The sequence below is a fragment of the Chlamydomonas reinhardtii genome, chromosome 17 (genome assembly GCF_000002595.2).
Source record: "Chlamydomonas reinhardtii strain CC-503 cw92 mt+ chromosome 17, whole genome shotgun sequence".
Classification (NCBI taxonomy): Eukaryota; Viridiplantae; Chlorophyta; class Chlorophyceae; order Chlamydomonadales; family Chlamydomonadaceae; genus Chlamydomonas; species Chlamydomonas reinhardtii.
The window spans coordinates 4810752-4831233 of NC_057020.1; the positions used below are offsets into that span (position 1 = coordinate 4810752).

A 20482-nucleotide genomic window follows, 5' to 3' on the forward strand; every position below is an offset into this window, starting at 1 on the left:
TACGCCAGATCTGACTCTAGAGTTATTCAAGCCAACATGCTGTGTGCAAGCAGGCCGAAGCTTTCACAACGATGTATGTCATTGGAGTGCAGAGAAGCGTGGAGCTGTGCAAGTGACTGCGCCGCAACTGTGGCACTCGATTGTCCGCTGTGTGCAGAGGGAAGTGTAGGGCCAAGTATAGTAGAGAAGTCGCCCCCTGAAGGAGAACAGAGACGAGTCTGGCCTAGTCAGGCCCGGACGAGTCAGGCCAGGATGGACTTTGTTGGGTGCGACCACAGCCTCTTAGAGCTCTCAACTACAGTTACACAGATGTTGCCTCGGCTGTCATGTATACCCCAGCAATTCGATGTGCGCCTGACGGCCTACCTCTGGACAGGAAGTCCCATCCAGTAGACCCGCATACTCACGTGTACGATACCATTCCGCTGCAATGCAGGTGTTTGTGATATGCACGCCAACGCGTTGCAATTGCACTGTTTTCACGCGGACTCATTAATGAAGGAATATTCCTGCTCGCACTCCTTGAACTACAACCGCAGCTAGTACCGTAAATGCGCCATGTCAACCAAACCATCTTGCCCCGGCCCCAAACACCACCACTGCCTGACTGCGCTGAGTCACAGCAACAAACACCACACTCGTCAGATGATACTGTACTTGCACAGGGGCAGCGCTTGCACGCATATTGTCGGCCGTGTGATCAGCAGGGAGCGTCAGCAGGCCCGATGGCATGCAGCAGTGCACACGCAAACACATCAAGTAGAAGCATCGCAAAACAGGCCGCGCACTGACCAGCGGGTTTGTTCCAACACAAACGTCAAGACAGTGGACAGACGACATGCAACAAGGACGGTAAGCCGTGCTCACTCCTCATGAGTGCCCCACCAACTGGCGGGGCAGACCATGTCTGCATGCCACTACTGCTCGGCAGCAGCCTGGAACAACCCACTGCACTGCGGGTGACCGCACCGGGTCCAAACGTGCGGGCGCGGCTCCGCGCCAAAGCCGTGGTCGATGTCCCACACCTTGACACGAGCGTCAAAGCGGCCGAACACCGGGAACACTGCCACCGACGCCGGCGCCGCCGCCTGGAGCGCAGGGCAGGAGCTGCGGTGCACGACCGGAGAGGCCGCATCCGCCGCCGCCGCCGCCGCGGATGGCGCCGATGCCGGCGGCGCCGCCGCCTGCTGCCCACGTCCGGCGGCGGCGGCGGTGGCAGACGCTGACGCACCCGCCGCACCCGCCGCACCCGCCGCGCCCGCCGCGCCCGCCGCACCCGCCGCACCCGCTGCGCCTGTCGCGCCCGCCGGAGGGTGGGAAAGTTGCCTAGCGCAGGCATCTGGCGGGGTGGGTCTGGTCTGGCAGCTAAGTTCCAGAGGCAACCTGATCCCCGCGCACGCGCAGCTGAGATTGCTGGGGTAGCCCTGCGCAGGCATCTTGGGGTGCCATGTCCACGCATCTCGACTGGCGGGGATGGTCCGCCCAGGCATCTTAGCTGCCGTGCCCAGGCATCTGGGATGCCGGAGGCGGTCCGCCCAGGCATCGTAGCTGCCATGCCCCCGCAGCTTGACTGGCGTGGATTTCCACCCCGGAAACGTAGCGTGCCGAGTTTAGATTGCGGGAATGTCAGTATGCACGGTACACACGTGGGTGCTGGTGCTGGTGCCAGTGTACCACGGTGCCCATGGCAAGCACGCAGCTCAATCCGGCCTGCTTCCTAAAGAACACTCTACACGCAGAGATGCAAAGCGCGATTTACTCAGTGTGACAACTAGTTGGAGACTGTGGGTTCGGACATGGAAACACGGTCTGGGGCCGCTAAAGCTGGGTTTAAGCCGTGGAGCCTGCTGTGATCTATTTCATGGTCTCTGCTATCTGAGTGACAAGCTGTATTCCCTAGGAAAGCTGGCTGCGGCGCCGAGTTGGCTGTCACGCCCCGCGAACCAGTGGTTCGCAGAGAGCCTTTTGTTTCCCTGCTTGCCCAGTAGTTTTTAAACTTGCTACTGCTTTATGTGTAGCCTTCTTGTGGCACCACAAACCCCAAAAGAAGGAAGCCTTGACATTTAATGTCGCAACTTCAGCAGAGTTCTGCAGTTCGAAGTATCTAAAAAGGTGTTATGGTTGCTCTAATTATCAGCACGCACTCAGTATAGGCCAGCATGGTCAAAGCCCTTGACTTCTCGGCTGAGCAGTGTGGCTGTGTATGCGTGCTGGAGTGCTGACCCCGTATTCACTGCCCTTCCATTCCAGACCCTACCCATTCCAGACCCTCTTGCGGCGTTTTACCAAGCAACTAGGTGGCTACAATAGGCAGCTCAGATGTGCTAGCAGGGGCGCCGCGGCATCTGCAATGCCTCGCGCAGGCATCCGTGCTGATGGCGCGGGGTCGCGCAGGCATCTGCCATCCCTCGGCGCAGGCATCTGGACTGCCGCGGCGACCCGCCCCAGGCAGCTTCAACCCCCCGCGCACGCAGCCAAATTTGGCTCGGCAGGGTACCCGGCTCACCCTTACAACCAGAGGCCACCGGCAACTTTTCGGATTTCCTACCCTCCTCGCCCGCCGCGCCTGTCGCGCCCGCCGCGCCTGCCGCGCCCGCCGCGCCCGCCGCACCCGCCGCACCCGCCGCGCCCGCCGCGCTGCCCCCCGCCGCCGGCTGGGCAGCCGCCCGGGGAGCGGCCCCCACTACCGCCACCCAGAACAGGCCCTCCACGTGGGGCCCGGGCGTGATGCTCTCCGCGCCTTGGTCGGCACCGTCGATGTGCAGCACACGCCGCAGCGGCAGGCGGTGGTCCAGCTGGGAGAGGATATCAGGCTGCCCGCCGCCCGCCAGAGTGCTTTCCAGCACCCTAAGGACCCGCGGGAAGCTTACGCTGGGGCCGAAGGGTCTTAACGCTGCCGGCAGCAGTTCCCAGTACGCCTTCTCCTCACCGCCGTCCCACAGGTGACCGGGACCCATGCGCGTGCCGTCCGGCACCTGGTAGAATAGCTCCACAAGCGGTCGAGCCTCCTCCCGCAGCAGTTCAGCCTCCACGTACTCCTTCACGGCCAGGCAAACGCTGTTCTCATAGCGCCCACCGCGATACAGCTCATTGAATGCGCTGGCCACCTGCTCCAACGTCCAGTCCTCTGCCGCAGTACAGTCACGCCTGTCGAAGTCTGCATTATGGTATGACTCCCAGTATGCAGAAATCTTTCGCGTGCGGAGGACCAATGGGAGCCAGACGCGCACAGGAGCGGCATCGAAGATGACTTTCCCAACGCGCCGGGCTAAAGGGTCCACTGCAGCTACGCCAGCATTAGTTGGGCCATTAGATCCTCCGGGAGCGCCTGCAGCCTTGCCTGCAGCAGCACCAGTTGTCGCGGAAAGTTTAACTTTCTTCATGGTCTCAAACTCGTTCACAATCTACAGCAGGCGTTCCCTATATGTATGAAGTCATAAGCGGACATAAGTATTGTTTTAAAACTGTGCGGGTAAGGATTAAGGTGTTCGCAATCAAGGCAAGTAACCGCCACAACACCGAGCGAGGCAACACCTGCGACGGCCAGCCTTTTCCTACTAACAGAACAGCCCCCTACTGCGATTCGTCACCCGCAATTACATTCACGTCTTGCAAACTGCATTCTGTCTCACAAGTTTAGGGCATGCCACTCCAGGCACCATTTGCGGCCTGTTGCGGCATGCCTGTTAAGGCAGCTATGTCCCAAGCAGTCTAGAGTCAGTTGCCGGCCCCGCCTGCAGCCTTGGGTGCAGGGACGTATTGCGAACACGGGGGGTATACGGGGCGTTGTGGAGGGCATTTGGGGAGCGGAACTGTATCGCGAAAAGCGGGCTGTTACTGGAACGTCACGCGTGGGAGTGCCCAACAAGGGAAGGTAGACAAACCAAGGTGTGGCGCTAGTGGCGCGCGTATGTGTTCGTGTGTGCGTGCGGGCGGCCGGGCGGGCGGGCGGGCGGCCGGGCAGGCGGCATGCGGGCGGGCGTTCGGGCGGGCGGGCGCTCGGGCGGGCGTGCGGGCGGGCGGGCGGCGGGCGGGCGGCAGGTGGGGGGCCGGCGGGGTAACCAAATCGGCCGCCCATGTGGCTCGCAACGGTCGCCAACCGTGCGCGCCCATACGGCTGCCGGCGGCGGTCTAGGCGGTTATCATATGTTATAGGTCGGGGGACATTATTGCGCCCCTTCACATCAAGTGCAAGTATTGCAACCGTTTCCACTGTTCCTAACGCTATGACTTTCTAAGGCAGTTCAGTATACGTTATATAATATATGTAACGGCTGCACGTGTGCCGGAGCCGCGGCTGCCTGTGTGCGGCGTGCCGTGCTTTGGGTTTCACCGTGGGACTGTGGGGGCAGGGTGCTGCTGCCATTTCGTCGGTTATGGCTAACGGGTTACTTAGTCTGGTGGCTGGCCGGTATGTGTGTATACGTGCGGGTGTGGGTCTGCGTGTGCTTGCGCATGCGTGGGTGTCTGTCCGCGCGTGTGCTTGGGTGTGGGTCTGTGCATGGGTGTCGTCTCGCTTCGCTTTTAAGGACTCGCGTGCCTTTATGTCCCCGGGTAGCTCACTCTTCGTGCGCCCGGATTCTCGACGCTGTGCGCCTTCCCCAGCCAGTGACTCGGCAGCCAGCAGCTTTTATAGACTGTGCCAGTTGGGCCCACCATGCCAGCCACCACTGTACCAGCGCGCGCGGGCGGCGATGGCTGGCGTCAGGGGCGCGCCAGCTTTGGCGGCGGCTGGGGTGGCGGCCGCGGCAGCGGCCGCGGCGGCGGCCGAGGCGGCGGCCGAGGCGGAGGCGGCCAAGGTGTTGGCGGCTGGGGTGGCGCCCGCGGCGGAGGCCGAGGCGGAGGCCGCTGCACCCCCGTTGACAGGAGCAATGCCAGTGCTACTGACCCTGGCACCGCAACCGGCATGCACGATGTTGCGGACATGGCTGAGGGCTCCGCCGCCACCTGGGCGGACGAGCGCAACTGGGCCAGGCTGCGGGCCGCGTTCAGCCCCTTACTTGTCTCCCGGCCACTGCTTTGGTGGCGTACATGAAGCTGAAGTGGGCAGTATGTACAATTCGCCTGACCTGGCGTCCGGAGCGTGCGGAATGCGCGTACGTCAGCAAACTAGCAGCCTGCCAACAGCCAAGTCAGGTCTCGATCGGAACGTACAGTATCTTCGGCGCTGCATAAGCCACGCATTCTTGCCTTGACGTTGCAAATTGAATGTTGGGGCCTGGGAATGCATGCGCTGCACACTACAGGACTACGCCAACCTGCCCCTTACCCTGTCCCGTCGCATTCTTTCCACTGCATCATATGGCTGCTGCTTGACTCGGGCCGCCCGGGCTTGGCCACCATTTGACTCATTCTTCGCCACTACTTTTTTGACTTTTTGTATGTTCTTCTTGCGGCCCCATTACCGCTCAGACCCAGCATACCCGACCCAGCCAGAGCCAACCCCCTGCTTTGTCCCTGCTGTTTGCCTCCGAGTTACCCCGCGCGCCACCCTCACATGGCGCCCCTGCTGCCCGCCCCTCCCTGCTGTTTGCCCAAACACGCATATCTTGCTGGGCGCCTGTGGCGCTGGTGTTCTCCAGTTTGATTTTTCGGGGATGCCGTGGCTTGGCTCCGACCGCAATTGTCAGCCCTTTGATTCTATTCTGTGACCATTCCTCACCCACGTAGCTCGGAGCTAGGCCGCATGGACGCCTGCCGCGGGCCGTTTCTTTCCTGGGGCTGAGATCGCTCCGTCAGCACTTAACTGATGCAATGTAACTCCGGGTACGCTGACCTCGCCCTAATCCACTGCCTGCTAGCTACGACCAGCTCTTTTCGGCCGCGCTCAGCGTTCACACTTTCCCGCACATGATGACTCACCTCTGTACAACCCAATCCACCCCCCTCTTGTCTTACCGTACCCTCTTCACCAAGCATTGAACCCGTCACACCGCCGTGCTGCAAGGAAACCATTGTATGTACGCATGAGGCTTCACCTCGGGAGCGCAATTACGGAAGTACGTTCAGCCATGATCAAGCAAGCAAATTCGCATCACGAATGCAACTCAAACCCGCAACCAAACCACCACCCCCACCCGCGGCACCACAACTGTGCACTACGGCATCTCAATGCCCTCCTCCACCGGCACCTCGTACTCTGCGGCGCACATGCCGTTGGAGGCCGCGCACGGCGCCCACATTTCCACCGCCTGAATTCCGCCAAAGTAATGCCCCACGTTCCAACGCCGGTTGCCGCGATCGTACTTGCCCATGATCGGCGCGATGGTGACGGACGTGATCCTGCCGCACCGGCTGCGGTGAGCAGTGCGCAGCCCGCCGCCGCTCGCAGCCGGCAGCGCCACCCAGAACAGGCCCCGCACCACGAAGGGGCTGGGCGCCAGCATCATGACCGGCCCCGCCGCGCCCGGCACCTGATGGCTGTAACGCAGCGGCAGGCGGTTGTTGTAGATGGCCAGGCCGCCCACGTTGTTGGGCGCGGTGAGGAAACGGTTGGTCAGCGCGACCAGGATGTCATCGTAGCTGGCCTTGCCGTCAACAGCCGCCGGCCCGCAGGCCTTGAGCAGGCGAATGTCGCTGACCGTGTGGGGCTCGCCCGCGTGAATGCGTGCGGAAGTGTAGAAGATTCTGACCAGGGGGTCCAGCTGCTGGCGAACCATGCGCTCGACAACGGCCGCAACTCGGCGATGGACGCTGTTGGGACGGTCTTTTGCATTCTCCGCGCCGCCCTTGTGCAGGGCGTCGAAGAGACCCGCCACCTCGCTCATGGCGTGCAGCTCCTTGTCCCAGGCGGTTGGATAGAGCTGGGGGCTGCGCTCTGCGTTTGCCTCCGCGACCTGGCGCTGGGCCGCTAGCACCACAGGCAGCCACTTGGTGGGGCTCTGGTGCTCTGGGTTCGTTATAGCGGCCCCAATGGTTTGGAAAGCCCGCAGGTCGGCAGCCTGTTTTTGTTCTTCTGTTTCCATACCGCACGGCTTCGCCGAGAAGAACCGGTGTGCAGCACTGATGATGAACATGCGTACGTGTGTGTAGATATCGCTTACAACACCTTTTTGTTTGTCTAGGCACATTTATGAGCTCATCATCGCAGTAACTCCATGCTTTGAGAGTAGCCAAATCAAGTAAGCCGTTCAGCTGCTTCTATGAACTCCTTATACTTGCATGCAACGTTGCGGTTGTACATATGCATACCCATGATATGATTTTGCTGCTGCTGAAAGCTGAAGGCAGCAGTCTGAATTCGAAGCGTCGCGACGGAAGAAGTGCAATACCGTGAGCCCCCAGCTGAAAAAGGGCAGAACTGTGCCCGAAACCGAGCGACCCTGTTTTCGAGGATTGTGGCGCCGTTCCATCCTTGCACAGAACGCTGACACGCTTCTCGCTTAGCCAAAACCGACATCTGAGAGTTTGCTACAGATACTTACGATGCCATTGGGGTAAATAAACTGTCGGCGTCAATGGAGTCACACATAAAACCAAGTCAGCCAGTTTGTGAGCAACCTACGATCCAAGTCATGGAAACCTAAATTACTCAAGAAACTTAAAATTACAGTCTTGAACGCTAAAATTACAGTATATCCGCGGTCGAGCGATGCCAACTCCCCCGGCTTCGCCGGCTCGCTACCACCAAAATTCCTTTTGCCTCTTCAGAGCAGAAATCCAAAGCTACAACTAACAAAAGCTCAAATTGCACAAGTACACGAGCCCGAAAACGATCCATCTTACCGTCACAATGCTGTTTTAGGTTTCACCACTTTGAAACCTGTTATCGCTTATAGTGCAGCTCTGGTAGTTGGGAGCGCCGTAGGGGATCGGTTTGAGCTGTCACTTGCACGGTGCTTGGTATGGCCAGGTATTGCTGCTGATTCCCCTGACACGACGCACCTCTGGATACTGCTGCTAAGTGGGGGGGCTGTTAAGAGCGTACGCCGTTCAAGACCATCTTGCTGTATGCGTGCGAATGCCAATATGCGAAACCCACTGTGTTCAAACCTGCGCCTCTCTCCTTTGTTATGCAGCTTTCTTATGTACAAGTCAATTCGAAACCCGTACACAATAATGGAGACGCGTACTTTGGTTTCGGGATACTGAGGTGGTGCATACGGCTGTTACAAAGGCTGGCGCAGGCGAGCTGAAGACGCGACAATGCGAACCCCAGAAATGAACCCACCTGGAGCGGGCGCCCCAAGAGTACCGTACATGCGAGGTCAGGAGGGAAGAGAAACGGCAGGAGAGAGCGTGCGGCAGTGCTGTTGTCAGGATGCGAAATCGACCAAGGAAGCGAGCCAGGGTTGCTGCCTACGGCAACCTAACACCGGCCGGGCGAGGTGGGCGGTGGGCGCCAATGCAAGGGGACGCCATGTGTCAATATGATGGCTGGCTTGTGCCATCGCCCACCCAGGCTTGTGGCGGCCCGGGGCCCACAGCACATGCCGAGGGCCAAGAGTCAGCAGTCCTCTGATGGTAGTGATAGGTTGATTGGAGGAGACGGAGGGGCAGACGGGGCTCTCCGACGGACGGGGCGCATGCACCCCGAAATAAACCTGCTGGTAAACCTGGCCTGACGCACCGGATCCATTTTTCATTGAGTTCCACAGGTCTACCAATGCCGTACGGGCCCGCGCGGGGGGCCTACGGAGGTAGACGATACAGCACGATTGGCACCGCGCGATGCAGCCACTTGCCCCGACAGCAGCGGCTGCAGATTTTCCCTGAGGCCTTCCGTGCGACATTACCGGTACGTAGTCTTACAAGCATCCTCGACAACACTGCCACCCTGACATGGCGGGTCTCCACGCCCGCCTCCTGTGCCACCTGGCGCCACCCCCACCAGCGCGGTCGGTCGAGAACTTGGGCGTCAGCTGGTGGAGCTGGCCATCCCTCCTCGAGATCCGCCTCTATTGCTTGGGCCTGGAACGAACGAACTACCCGTCAAGCCCCCAGTCTACCGCTCCGCACCCCTGCTAGATGCAAGTCAGTCCAGCCAAAGTACATACGGTAACTACCAGGCGTGAACACACCGCAACCATTGCCGCGCATTGCTACGAGAAACATCGAGTCCCGTGTTGTAACGCACGCGCACCACCCTATGGCTACATGGCTACACCGCCAGCCACATTTCCACGCCTCTGCTACAGCCGCACACACACCTGCAGCCAGGCACACGCCTCTGCTACAGCCGCACGCACACCTCCAGCCACTTGTGGTCGGAGGCGGAGTAGTCGGAGTTGCCCATGGCCTTGGACACCACCTGGTGTGGGGGCACGGAGGTGGGGGTGGTGGGGAGGGGGGTGGTGGGGAGGGGGAGGGGTTCCAGACATGGCTATTTAGGAGAAGGCGCGGGGGAGGGGGGAGGTAGGGGAGCAGGGAATCGGAGCCGTTGGCTGCGTGGGGCCTGGTGGAGGAGCACACGGCAGAAAGGGCCTGTGCTGAATAACTGAGCCCGCCAACTCAAATGCTCCACACCCTCAATCTCCCCCATCCTGCACCTGACCTGAAACCCCCTCATCCCGCCCCCCTTTCCTTTCTCCCGCACCTCCTTCACGCCACGCAGCAGCACCCAGTCCAGCTTGCCTGCAGGCGCGCGCGCGTGTGGACGTGTCGGTGGTGGCAGTAGCAGAAGCAGCAGTGGCAGTGCCGTCAGCGGTGCAGTAGCATCAGCGGTGGTAGTCCCGACCGGACCCACCGGCCCAGACCGAACCACGACCTTTCCTTTGGCCGCGCTGCCCCACCCCAGTGTGGTGCAAGCTGCCTCCAGCAGCCCAAGGCGGCCGCGGCCAGCTCCTAGGGACAGCTTGCGCACGCCGGGGTGGCGGGGCGCGGCGCGGCGTCCACTCGGCCGGGGGCTCGTGGCAAACTGCCGTGGGTCTCGCGTTGTGCTGCGTGCCTCCTCCCTTGCTCTCTCACACACACGCCCCCGCACCCCGCCTCCCTCCCTCCCCCCCCCCCTCGCCTCACCCGTCATGAGCCGCAGCCCCAGGTAGCGGTACTTCCAGTGGTCGAACGTGATGTCGGACCGGGCGTTGAAGGGGTCTGGCGGTTGGGTGGTGGTTTGCGCGGTTTATGGTTGGTGAGTATGGTTAGTTTGGCTTGGGAAGAGAAGTTGGGGTTGGTGTTGGTGTTGGGGTGTGTGTGTGTGTGTGGGGGGGGGGGGGGGGGGTTAATGAGTTGTTGCCTTGCACCCCAACCCTCTTGGGCTCTGTGGGACCCTCTGCTCCCGAGCACCCGTGCGGATTGCATCCCCAGCCCCAGAGCGTTCCATCCTTCCCATCACCATCCATTATCATCACCCACCATCAGCCTTATCACCCTGAAGATCAAGGAGTTTTACATAAATCCAACAGAGTTTGGTGTTTTCCACCAGCCTCTCACCTGCATACCCCGGGTTGACCAGGTCCCGACACACGGCCGCCGGCAGCCCCTGGCGCGCAGCCCAGGCGTTGGCGGCAGGGCTGGTGCCTAGAGGTGGGGGTTGGGGGGTTGGGGGGTTGGGCGTGTGTTTGTCAGACGGTCCTCCCCACCTCACCCCCGGTTCCCCCTCTTGCAAGGCCAGCCCCAGCCGCGCCCCGCCCCTGCCAGTCTTCGGGGTGAGGCAGTGGAGCAGTGTGCGGTCGCCCGTGCCCCTCTTCACTCCCCCCCTCACCTCCCTCCCCCTCCGTGTCCCGCACGGGCAGCACCAGCCTGTCCAGCAGCTCCGCCTCGAACCAGCCCAGGCTGCTCCAGCGCAGGTGGTCGGTGCAGTAGTTGGGGCTGTAGCAGGTGAGGCAGTAGCAGTAGCAGGTGAGGCAGTAGCGGCAGGTGAGGCAGTAGTAGGTGAGGCGGCATGAAGGCAGAGGGCAGGGGAGGCGGCAGTAGCGGCTTTGACGGGTCGGTCGCGGAGGAGAGGGTGCAATTTACACCAATCCCAAACAAACAAGACCCATGGGACACCGCAGTTCCTGAGGATCCTACCAGCCGCCATGATCCTCTTGTAACTTGGCTGCACGATGCTGTCGTTCCCACCCCACGCCCCACACGCCCCACACGCCCACCTGAGCCGCGCCACGCCGTTGGCCAGCGTGTTCAGGTCGCCCATGAGAGCCGCCGCCAGCACCGGCGGCCGCGGCCCGCCCCCGGCACCCCCCTCCGCCCCCTCCTCCCCCTCCTCCCCCTCCTCCCCCTCCTCCTTGCCGCCCGCTCCTTCCCGCTGCCGCCACGCCGCCGCCAGCTCCGCCTGCTGCTGCCGCGTGTCGCGGAAGAGGTCGGACAGCTGGGCCATGCGCGCCAGGGCGCCGCAGAAGCACTGGGGGAGGAGGAAGGGGGGCAGGAGCGGGGGTTGCAGTCGTGGTCAGATGAGGCAGGGGTAGGCGGTAGGCAGTTCTGGAGGGCTACGTGGGGCAGCCGGCTGGATTAAACACGTGGTGCGCTGCACAACACCAACAGAGGCTCCTCCAGCTTCCTCCAGCCCACTTCTCACGACCCCTCCAACCCTCTCACGCCCCCTCCAACCCTCTAGGTGCGTGCTGAGCACGGGCGGCTTCCTGGCACGCGTGTCATACCCACGCCCTCCCCCAAACCCCCAATCCCCCTCCTCCTGGAACCCCTCCCCGGGCCCTCACCTCCAGGTGTGCGCTGTACACCAGCAGCGGCCCGGCCGGCGTCATCACGGTGGCGGCTGCGGTCAGGCGGCGGCCGGTGCGCGGCTCCTGCGCAGCTAGCTTGTGAGGCTGCGTGTGTGTGTGTGTAGAGGGCGCTGGTGATGGCGGGGACGGGTGGAATCACTGGAATCACTGGACGGGTGGAATCACTGGAATGGCTGAGAGCGTGGCGCGGTGAGCATGGGAGCCCCAAGTTCCGGGCGCGCACTATCTTTACCAGCACACACACGCACGTGTCCACCCGCTCACACGCCTCCACCCACACCTGCTGCGCCGGCGGCAGCTCCCAGTTGATGGGGTGCGTGGTGTGCTCCACGGCGCGAGCCTGTGTGGGTGGCATGTTGGCTCACGTAACTGTACGTCACCACAATGCTATGCCTGTTACGTTGCACCTACTGGCAATCGCGTTGCATGAGCCCAACTTAGGCTATCGCGGGGCGCTTGCATTGCGGCCTGGGTGCAAAATTGCAAATTCCCCGTCGTGGTGTTAGGGGTTCATGGTCATGTGCCAGGACAGGCATTCCCTGACACCCCGCTAGCCCCCTTCACCCTCCCACCTTAACATCACACCCAAACACACACACACACACACACACACACACACACACACACACACACACACACACACACACACGCACATTGACAATGTCGAATTTGGACAGGATGGCGTTGCCGTGTACGCCGCCGCCCTGTTGGTTGATTAGGTCGTTGTTGGTTAGAGTGGGTGCAAACGGCTGCTGCCGAGGCCCACGTGCGGGCGGACCCACACAAAGCACGCGCATTCCCACATTCCTACGGCCCAGCGGTCTGCGTGCTTGCCCCAGCACCCACACCTGCGCGTCCGCCTTGCGCAGCGGGCTCCAGATCTCCTCAAACTCGCACACGAAGGCTGGCAGGGGTCCAAGCGGGGTTGCGGGATGAGGTTGCCAAGTGAGGGTGCGGGGATGGTGCGGGGATGCTGGCAGCCGGCACACACAGACACGCAGCCCGGTCACTCGCCTTTTCCTCCTGCCCCTGTCCCACCCAGCCGCCCAGGCCGCTTCCCTTGCCCTTCCCCCAAACCCCCTCCCCTTCCCCAAACCCCCTCCCCCTCCTCACCGTACGCCAGCCCCAGCGCCTGCGCGATCTCCCGCCCCGTGTCAGCCCAGCCGCTGCGCTCGCAGTGGATGTCAATCTCCTGCGGTTTTGTTGTGGATGGTGCATGTGGTTAGGGGGTTGAGCTGGATGTTGTTGCCATTCATGACCCCCTCCCCCCATTTTTCATTGGGACCGGGTAAAAATGTGCCCGGTCCCACCCCCCTCCACCCCCCCGCCACTGCCCCCCACCTGCAGCGCTATGACGTCGCCGTCCAGCGCGCGCAGCTCGTCAATTACTGCCTGCAGCTTGTAGCCGCGCTCGATGTTCCACTGCAGGGTTGGAGGAAGGGATGTGTGGTGTGTATGTGACGGATAGGCGCTGCAGGTCCGCGTTGCGCAGCCGCGCGGCCTGCCTCTTCCCCATCCCCCCCCCCGGCACAACCCCATGCCGTGCCGCCGCCGCATATATGACTAAGTAAGTGAAAGTGCAGCGGATGCGGTGGCGCAGCAGTTGGCACCAGCTCCCCGCCCCGCACAGCAGCACGTGTTGGCACGACGCCGACAACCCCCTCCGCCCCCCCCTTACACACGCCGCACACCTCCCAACAAATGGGGTGTTCGGTGCGCACGTGCACAGCCCGCTCGCCTGCCCTCCGCCCGCCCGAAGCCCTGAGGAGGGAGCGCCTCTGCCCTCTGCCCGCGACCTTCGACTAGCCCACCTGCACAAGTTTGATGGGCTTTTCCGTCGGATGTGCCGGTCGCTCGCTGGCCGGTGGCCTGAAGTCATACTGCACCACTTCAGCGGGCTTTGGAAGCGGCGTGGGCGACACGCGCGGAGGCTCCGGTGCAGCGCTTTTGGGCGAGGCCATGTCGGAAGACCTAGTCGAGCGTACTTGGTCAAAGTCCGTCGCTTGAATATCGTGATGCGTAGTATTCCGAAAAGTTGTCAATTGAAAGAACGATGTCGCGAAAGAGCATGCAACCGGTTTCTAAAACAAAACTAGGCCATTGATCCCGTGCTACATATCGTAGACCGGTAGACACAGACTATATTTACAGTATTTAGCACTGCGGACGTTCGCTTAACTCCTTATCATAAACCGCGATAACCCAAATTGCTGAAGACCGCCCAAATCTGCGCCCAAGTAAATGCCTCAATCAAATCCGACGAAGCCTATTATAATACCAAAGTCAGAAAATAGCGACGATGTTGAAGAGCGGGAGGAAGCTGGTGTTCCGGACGTCATCCGGCCTCGGGCTGTGGAGGCACTCAGGGGAGGCACTAAGCAGAAGTAGGGTATGGGCAAACCCCTTCTTGCCCCTTCCGCATTTCCAATTGTGCGCCATCGCAAGGGCAGGCATGACGGGAACATAGCCCATGAGAATGAGCCTGTGCTGCACAGGCTGTGCAGGTGCAGGTCCTGGACTGTCCTGGCTGTCCTGGCAGGTCATGCCCCCTGCGCAATTACCTCAAGCCTTACCTGCCAGTGCTGGTCCCGCGTCTCAATGGTCGCGCCATGTTAGCCCCCGGCGCGTTTGGTTTGATACGTATCAACCCTCCCGTGCAATCGGTGTTTTTGGGCTGAGCCCCCCGAGCGTGGTTAGGTTTCGGTTTCCAGGTGGTCAGCAGGTGGACTCTCCTTTTTGGGCTGAGCCCCCCGAGCTATTACTTTTGCATGGTAAACTCTCCTTTCTTCTTGCTGATGGCACTAGCTGCCTGCCCTCCTCGTTGTCCCCGCGCCGCCTGAGAAGGGCCCGTCTCCCTGGCGTGCTTCGCCCCAAGTGCCGCTGGCTTCCTGCGCCCCTGCCGCCCGACTGGCCGTCGTCCCAACCTCCCGACTGGCCTTCGCCCCCCACCTTCTCAAAAGTCCAGGGCGGCGAAGGCCCCCAGGATGGCCGTAGCGTAGCGTAATGCTCACTGAGTGGAGGACTGCAACACTGCCCCCCCACCACCACCACGACCGACTGTGCCGCCACGAAACACGAGCAGGGAGCGAACCAGCAATGCCACGGTGGTGCAGGTGGTGGAGGGCCTGGCGCCACGAGCAGCAGCAGCAGCAGCAGCAGCAGCAGCAGCAGCAGCAGCAGCAGCAGCGGCAGCGGCCCAGCAGCTGCGGTGTGCATGTGCGTAGCGGAGGCGGCGAGCAAGGCCACGTGGAGGAGGACAGCGCGGTGTCGCCCAAGAAGCGGCGCCGGCGCGCAGGTTGAGGCCGGCCGGTTAGGCGCTGACTTATCGCAGCGCAGTGGAGATAAGTCTAGTTGTTGCGACGTAACTGCCGTGTTGCGTTAGAGTCACGCACGGCGCAGGACGCTCGGGTACGTGCCTGTGCATGGGTCCGAGCTGGGTCTTGTACGCGTCCGGAGCACACCGCGCCTTATCCGCCGTTGTGCTTCTGTACTGTATTTCGGGTCGTCCCTCTGCCGGGACGGTGACACCCCCCCCCCCCCCCCTGGTGCCGCTGCGGATTAATGTGGTGGCACCCGTGGGCGCTGCGGCGTGGTTGTCTGGACTCTGCTGCTATCAGGCACTTCATACATGCGACACACCCAGTACTGGCAGCACTTTCGGCCACTAGCGCAACCTCAACACGGGCGGGCTGGGGCGGGCACGGCGGACTTGGTGGGGTTATCAGGAGCTGCGAGGCCGGAGCTAGGAGGCCGCTGGGGGCCACGTATGAGTTGCTAGGCCGCTTGACGCATGAGTGGAGGCTATCGTCGGTTTGAGAGATTGGGATTGTCGTTTGGGGCCGTGGCGGTTTGGAACGCTACACGGCAGTAAGGAGTCAATAAGATCTTTGCTGGCGAGCATAGCACCGCACAGTATGTGGTAGGCCGCAGCAGTGAGGAGCGTTGTGGCTGGAGGATGTCCTTCTGTTTGGTTGATTGCTGGCTGTGCTTGTGATTGACAGCGGGACGTGGCTGGACTCATGACGGCGGGCCGTGTCTGTATGGACCACATTCGCGTTCGCATTTCGACAGCACTCCGCGACCACCCCCGGCTATGTCCGGGAGATGAAATAGACGCTTGCGGCATCAGACTAGAGACGTGGCGTGGGCGCAGCCCACGTTTCCCATGCGAGGGGAAGGTATCGTGCCTCGATCGCTTCGTCTTGGGGGTAGACGTGGGGCCGGGGCTCCTATCTTAATGTCTCCATACATTAATTGGCATTTTGGCCGTTTCCTAGGCATTGCGACACTTGCGACACTCCCACGGCCAAGGTCTCGTGCCTCGATCGCTTCCCCTTGGGGGTAGACGTGGGGCCAGGGTTCGTCTACCGATTTGCAGTCAGTCAGTCCTCCCTGATGCTGCGGGGCTCAGCCCATTTTCCAGCTGTACACAACCGTGTCAGTCGCCGCAGCCTCGCAGCCTGCCTCCTCAGCGGACGGTTCCCCTTCGCCGTCAGCATGCAGCACCCAGCAACGTGGACACCAGTGCGCGCCGTCCCGAATCTCCTAGCACTCCTAGCACTCCCGCACGGCATTGTGTGGCGTGACCGGGCGGCCTGGCGAGCGAAGAGCGCCCAACAGCATTGTCCGCCCCAGCAGTCGGGCTCGCAGATCAACACGACGCAGCAGCTCTGGGTCACGGTAACGCGGTGCTGGCAATCTATATGGGCCCGCGCAATCACTAGCAACGGCTGGCTGGCCGCCGTCTTTTGTCGGGGCGCATGGCGGTTTGGGGGCTGATCGGACAAAGTCCGCCCCAAACCCCGGCCAACAAAGTCTGGCCCCAGACAGCAGGCCCCAGGAGGAATGTCCCAGACATTAAGATAGGAGTCCCGTGAGCGCGGGCGACGTCGTTCCATAATTGCCGATGCCTGGGCTGGGTGCAATGAGTTTCTTGGGACCCAACTATATCCGCCACTTGCTTCCTTCGCCATGTCCCTCACGGCAACGGGTTGAATTAGTTTCTTAGAGCATCGTCAATAACGGGTGCGTGCCATTCCAACAGGTCCGCCTGCCGTACGTGCCTACGTCCCTACTGCTGCACCCATGTGCCTACATGGCCATCTCCACCTTCATACGTGCGCTGCTGCTTTGCACGTCCACCCGCACATACATGTGCTTCATGCCCGCCTCCACCTCCTCCTTCCCCAACCCTCCCTCCTTCCTCCTCTCACGTGCGCTGCTGCTTGCGCGCCAGGTACCGCTCCCGCGCACTGGCCACCTGGCTGTCGTCATTGCGCCGCTTGCCGCCACCCGCACCCGCACCCGCACCCGCTGAGGCAGTGGCAGTGGCACCCGCAGTGGCGCCCGCTGCTGCAGCACCCACTGGGGCAGCAGCTGCGTCTGGTTGCTCCACTGAGCGTTCCCGCCCGCCCGCACTCGTGCCTAGCGCGGCTGCCCCCAGCGCCGCTGCCCCTGGCGCCTGCTCCTCTCTCCGCCGCGCGTCGCCCTCCCCTGCTTTCTGCCCGTCCTGCCCTTCCTCCCCTACTTCCTCCCCTGCTTCCTCCGTCCCTTCCCCTCCTGGCTCCTTCCGCCCCTCCTTCTGCCGCTCCCTCCTCTCCCTCAGCAGCGCCCTCTCCGCCTCCAGTCGCAGGCGGTCGTACTGGTCGAGCTGCCCCAGCACCTTGTGGCTGCCCGGGTGGTCTGAGCGGGAGTGTTGATGACGGAGAGATGGCGGAGAGGGGGGAGAGGGGAGGGTGCACAAAGGACGGGGGGAGCATTGCAGAGTAAAGGACGAGGCAGGGAATTTTATGAGAATTGGAGCACCAGAAGGTGAGATAGGTAAGGCGGGTTGGGCGTGGGGAGAGGTGGGGGAGGGTGCCAGGTGAAGGCAATGGGAACAGAGGGTGGGTGGGGTGGGGGGGAGCGGCCACAACGGCGTGCAGCTGCGAGCACTACTGGAGTATCGCCACAGTTGCAACACACGCGGGTGGTCACATGCATGTTGGCGCGGCGCGCGCAAGCCAGTGCTCCCGACCGGCAAACACGCCCGTGACCCCAACCCACCTTGGCCTTTCCCTGCCCTGCGCCACGCTTGCTCACCTGCAGCGGAGGGCGACGCCGAGCGTTCTTGGCTCCTCGAGGCCCCGCGGCCCGCGGCCCCCTCGACCCCGTCCCCATTGGGTCCAGGCCCGGGGGAGGGAGAGCCGCTCCGCCGTGCTTCCCGGTCCCTGTCCTTGTCTTGTTGGTTGTCCTTGTCCTTGTCGGTGTCTTTGCCTCCGTACGCCACGTTCTGTGTGGGTGGGTCCGAGGGCAAACGAAGAGGGCAAGGGGCGAGCGGGCGGAAGGAGGTGAGGTGGCGGCGGGGGTTTGGACGAGCGGGTGGGCGGGTATCGAATTATAAACCGGAGCAGAAAGGATTGCGTGCTAATGTGTTCGAGCTCACCAGCTGCACTACCCAATGCCCTTGCGGCACGTTGTCCGCCGCCATCCGTCCCTCCTAGCCACCCTCGCCGCAGAAACATGGGGCATGAACGCGACGCAGAAGCGCGGTCTTCCCCCATCCGCAAGCGTATACCCCCACATTCCCCCCACCCACACCCACACTCCATTCCCCCCACATCCCCGCCACATCCCCCCCACCCCCACCCACACCCACACTCCATTCCCCCCACCCCCACACCCCACGCACGCCCCACGCCCCACGCCCCAGCGGGCAGCGCGGCGGGCGAGCGCTTTTTTTTCTTTCCAAACACACGCCACGCGCGCGCGCACGCCCTCCCAGCTGGTCTTGGAACTGGCTACCCACACGCACCACCGCCCCGCCCCTCCCTCGCCTCCTCACCTTGGTCAGCAGGTTGGCGTAGAAGTTGCCCAGATGGCCCACCTTGCGAACGTCAGCAGCCGCCTCCTCCGCCTCCCTGCCGAGGGTGGTGCAGGGTGTGATGGCACGGTGTGATGGGGTGTTGCATGGTCTTGTATGTGGGAATGTGGTTTGTTTCACAGTGTGCCGTTGGATGTCTCCCTCTCCCCCTCAACCATTCTCACTTGCGCGCCTGCTCCTCCGCCCACTTCTTGTCCTCCTCCAGTTTGCGGCGGTAGGCGCCCGTCACGAACCGCTCCTTGCCTGAGAGGAGAGAGAGAGACAGCGTGTGTGTGCGTGCGTGTGTGCGTGTGGCGGTGGCGGTGGTGGTGGTGGTGGTGGTGGTGGTGTGGTGGTGGTAGTAGTTAATTGCCACCCGAAGTCAACCAGGGGGAGCAAGGGACATGCGATGGCAAGCGCAAAGACGAGAATGGCAACATGATTGGGATTTGGGAAGTGAGATACAGACAGACACAGACACACAGACACACACAAACACACACAGACAAACATGCACAGACATGTGCTCACATACACACAGTAACAATTAACTAAACACCCACAAGCCTCTTTGCGCTGGATGTTTTCCACACGCAAACACGCACCCTCGTATAGGTGGTCCTCGGCCTCGCGCTCCTTCACCATGCGCCGCTCATACAGCACGTCCTGGCGGTGGGAGTGGGAGTGGGGGTGGGCAGGGGCGCACACACGGGTGTGAGTGGACGTGGCTTCCAGGCATGACACATTAGGTCATCGCGACGACTGTTGAGGTGACGCGCTGCGAAGTACATGGGAGGGTGACAATATCTCAAATCCAAACGGGATGGCGGCGCGGAGGTCTGTGGGCGGCCACATACTGCCACCGTAACGCCCGCTCCTCTCCAGCTTTCCTGACCCTGCCCTTGCCCTCGCAGTGTCGCGCACCTGCCCTCCACATATACTGCTTGCCATGCCGTCCTCATTTCCCCCCTATATCATTGGGCTCGGGAAACCAATCCCCCCGCCTCCCCCATACCCGCACACCTGCTCCCGCTTTCGCTGCTGCGCCTGCTCCAGCAGGGAGGCTATGTACTTGCTCTGCCGCTGAACCTTGTCCTGTGGATGTATGTTAGGGTGTATCGGAGGCGTTTGTGTGGGTGAGAGGGGAGTGCATGCTAGACAAGCTCACGGGAAATAGTTCCCGTGTGAGGTGCGGCTGTGTGCCCCCCTGCCCCCTTCCCCCTCCGCCCCGCCCCAGCCACACACCTGCATCTTGGGCTGCGCCCTGTCCGCCTGCATGGCGTCGTACACGCCGTCGTAGTCGAAGGCGGAGGGGTCCTGCGCCAGAGCCTCCTCGTACATATGCTGCACCTGAGAGTGTACGGAGGTGTAGGGTGGTTGGAGGGATGTGTGTGTGTGTGGGGGGGGGGGGGGGCGATGGCTGGGTTAGGAAAGCACATGTGGAGAGGGTCGACATCGGGCGCGGACGGGCGGAGGAGGTAGGTGGTAAGAATACTGAGAAAGAGGCTGCGTAGAATTGCACAAGGAATAGTGACGGCACGCCGCCGGCGTGCCGGCATGCAGGTCTGTGCTGTGGGTCCCAACAGCCCCGACCAAACCCGGTCCCGGGCCCACCTTCGCTGCCGCGCGCTTCTTCTCCGCCTGACGCGCAATTTGCTTCTCGACATCTTCCTCCTCTGAGTCGTCATCCCCGAACACGTTGCCGGGCGTTAGTTTGCGTGGCGCATTTCCAGCAGGCTTCTGGGCCATACCCAGCTGCCCGGGCTTCTTGGGAGCCACCTTTTGCAGGCCATACTTGACGCCCTTCTGCCCTACAAGAACGCCAGCGGGCTTCTCGCCGCTCATGGCTGTCAGTGCGGAGCCAAATGTCGTATGTTATTTCAGGGCAACACTGTTACAGCCATCCATACGATATATTTTTTTACCCAAAAGACAGCAACTGTACTAAACACCGGATTGAGCGGTTTTGTCCTCCTGAAACCCAGACTGCCCATGTCATCGCATAGCACCCGGTCAAATA

At 62.0% G+C, this 20482-nt stretch overlaps 5 protein-coding genes across 6 annotated transcripts; 1 reads left to right on the forward strand and 4 right to left on the reverse strand.

Annotated features, from left to right (window-relative positions):
• Positions 1 to 289: 289 nt before the first annotated feature.
• On the reverse strand, positions 290 to 3601 carry CHLRE_17g733850v5 (uncharacterized protein). 2 transcript variants are annotated; one of them, XM_043072488.1, is made up of 3 exons: positions 3341 to 3601; positions 2549 to 3280; positions 290 to 1294 (listed from the first exon to the last, which is right to left on the reverse strand). In XM_043072488.1, exons 1-3 carry the CDS (start codon positions 3381 to 3383, stop codon positions 918 to 920), a joined length of 1152 nt encoding a protein of 383 aa, XP_042914946.1. In that variant the 5' UTR covers positions 3384 to 3601; the 3' UTR covers positions 290 to 917. The 2 variants fall into 2 exon arrangements, with proteins under 2 accessions (XP_042914946.1, XP_042914947.1); XM_043072487.1 differs by having other exon boundaries at positions 2549 to 3601.
• A 1974-nt stretch (positions 3602 to 5575) lies between these two features.
• Positions 5576 to 7421, reverse strand: CHLRE_17g733900v5 (uncharacterized protein). The gene has a single exon (XM_043072489.1). The coding sequence runs from the start codon at positions 6963 to 6965 to the stop codon at positions 6099 to 6101; it is 867 nt and encodes a 288-aa protein (XP_042914948.1). The 5' UTR covers positions 6966 to 7421; the 3' UTR covers positions 5576 to 6098.
• A 1314-nt stretch (positions 7422 to 8735) lies between these two features.
• On the reverse strand, positions 8736 to 14351 carry CHLRE_17g733950v5 (uncharacterized protein). The gene is made up of 13 exons (XM_043072490.1): positions 13433 to 14351; positions 12963 to 13043; positions 12735 to 12813; positions 12470 to 12525; positions 12275 to 12325; positions 11902 to 11961; positions 11598 to 11705; positions 11031 to 11281; positions 10643 to 10749; positions 10372 to 10458; positions 9958 to 10032; positions 9536 to 9573; positions 8736 to 9250 (listed from the first exon to the last, which is right to left on the reverse strand). The coding sequence occupies exons 1-13, from the start codon at positions 13580 to 13582 to the stop codon at positions 9173 to 9175; spliced, it is 1221 nt and encodes a 406-aa protein (XP_042914949.1). The 5' UTR covers positions 13583 to 14351; the 3' UTR covers positions 8736 to 9172.
• A 320-nt stretch (positions 14352 to 14671) lies between these two features.
• Positions 14672 to 15863, forward strand: CHLRE_17g733986v5 (uncharacterized protein). Its single transcript, XM_043072491.1, has one exon. It carries the CDS (start codon positions 14718 to 14720, stop codon positions 14919 to 14921), a length of 204 nt encoding a protein of 67 aa, XP_042914950.1. The 5' UTR covers positions 14672 to 14717; the 3' UTR covers positions 14922 to 15863.
• A 32-nt stretch (positions 15864 to 15895) lies between these two features.
• On the reverse strand, positions 15896 to 20381 carry CHLRE_17g734000v5 (uncharacterized protein). The gene is made up of 8 exons (XM_043072492.1): positions 20077 to 20381; positions 19708 to 19812; positions 19486 to 19557; positions 19068 to 19128; positions 18648 to 18726; positions 18445 to 18520; positions 17703 to 17892; positions 15896 to 17303 (listed from the first exon to the last, which is right to left on the reverse strand). Exons 1-8 carry the CDS (start codon positions 20305 to 20307, stop codon positions 16831 to 16833), a joined length of 1287 nt encoding a protein of 428 aa, XP_042914951.1. The 5' UTR covers positions 20308 to 20381; the 3' UTR covers positions 15896 to 16830.
• Between the last annotated feature and the right edge of the window lie 101 nt (positions 20382 to 20482).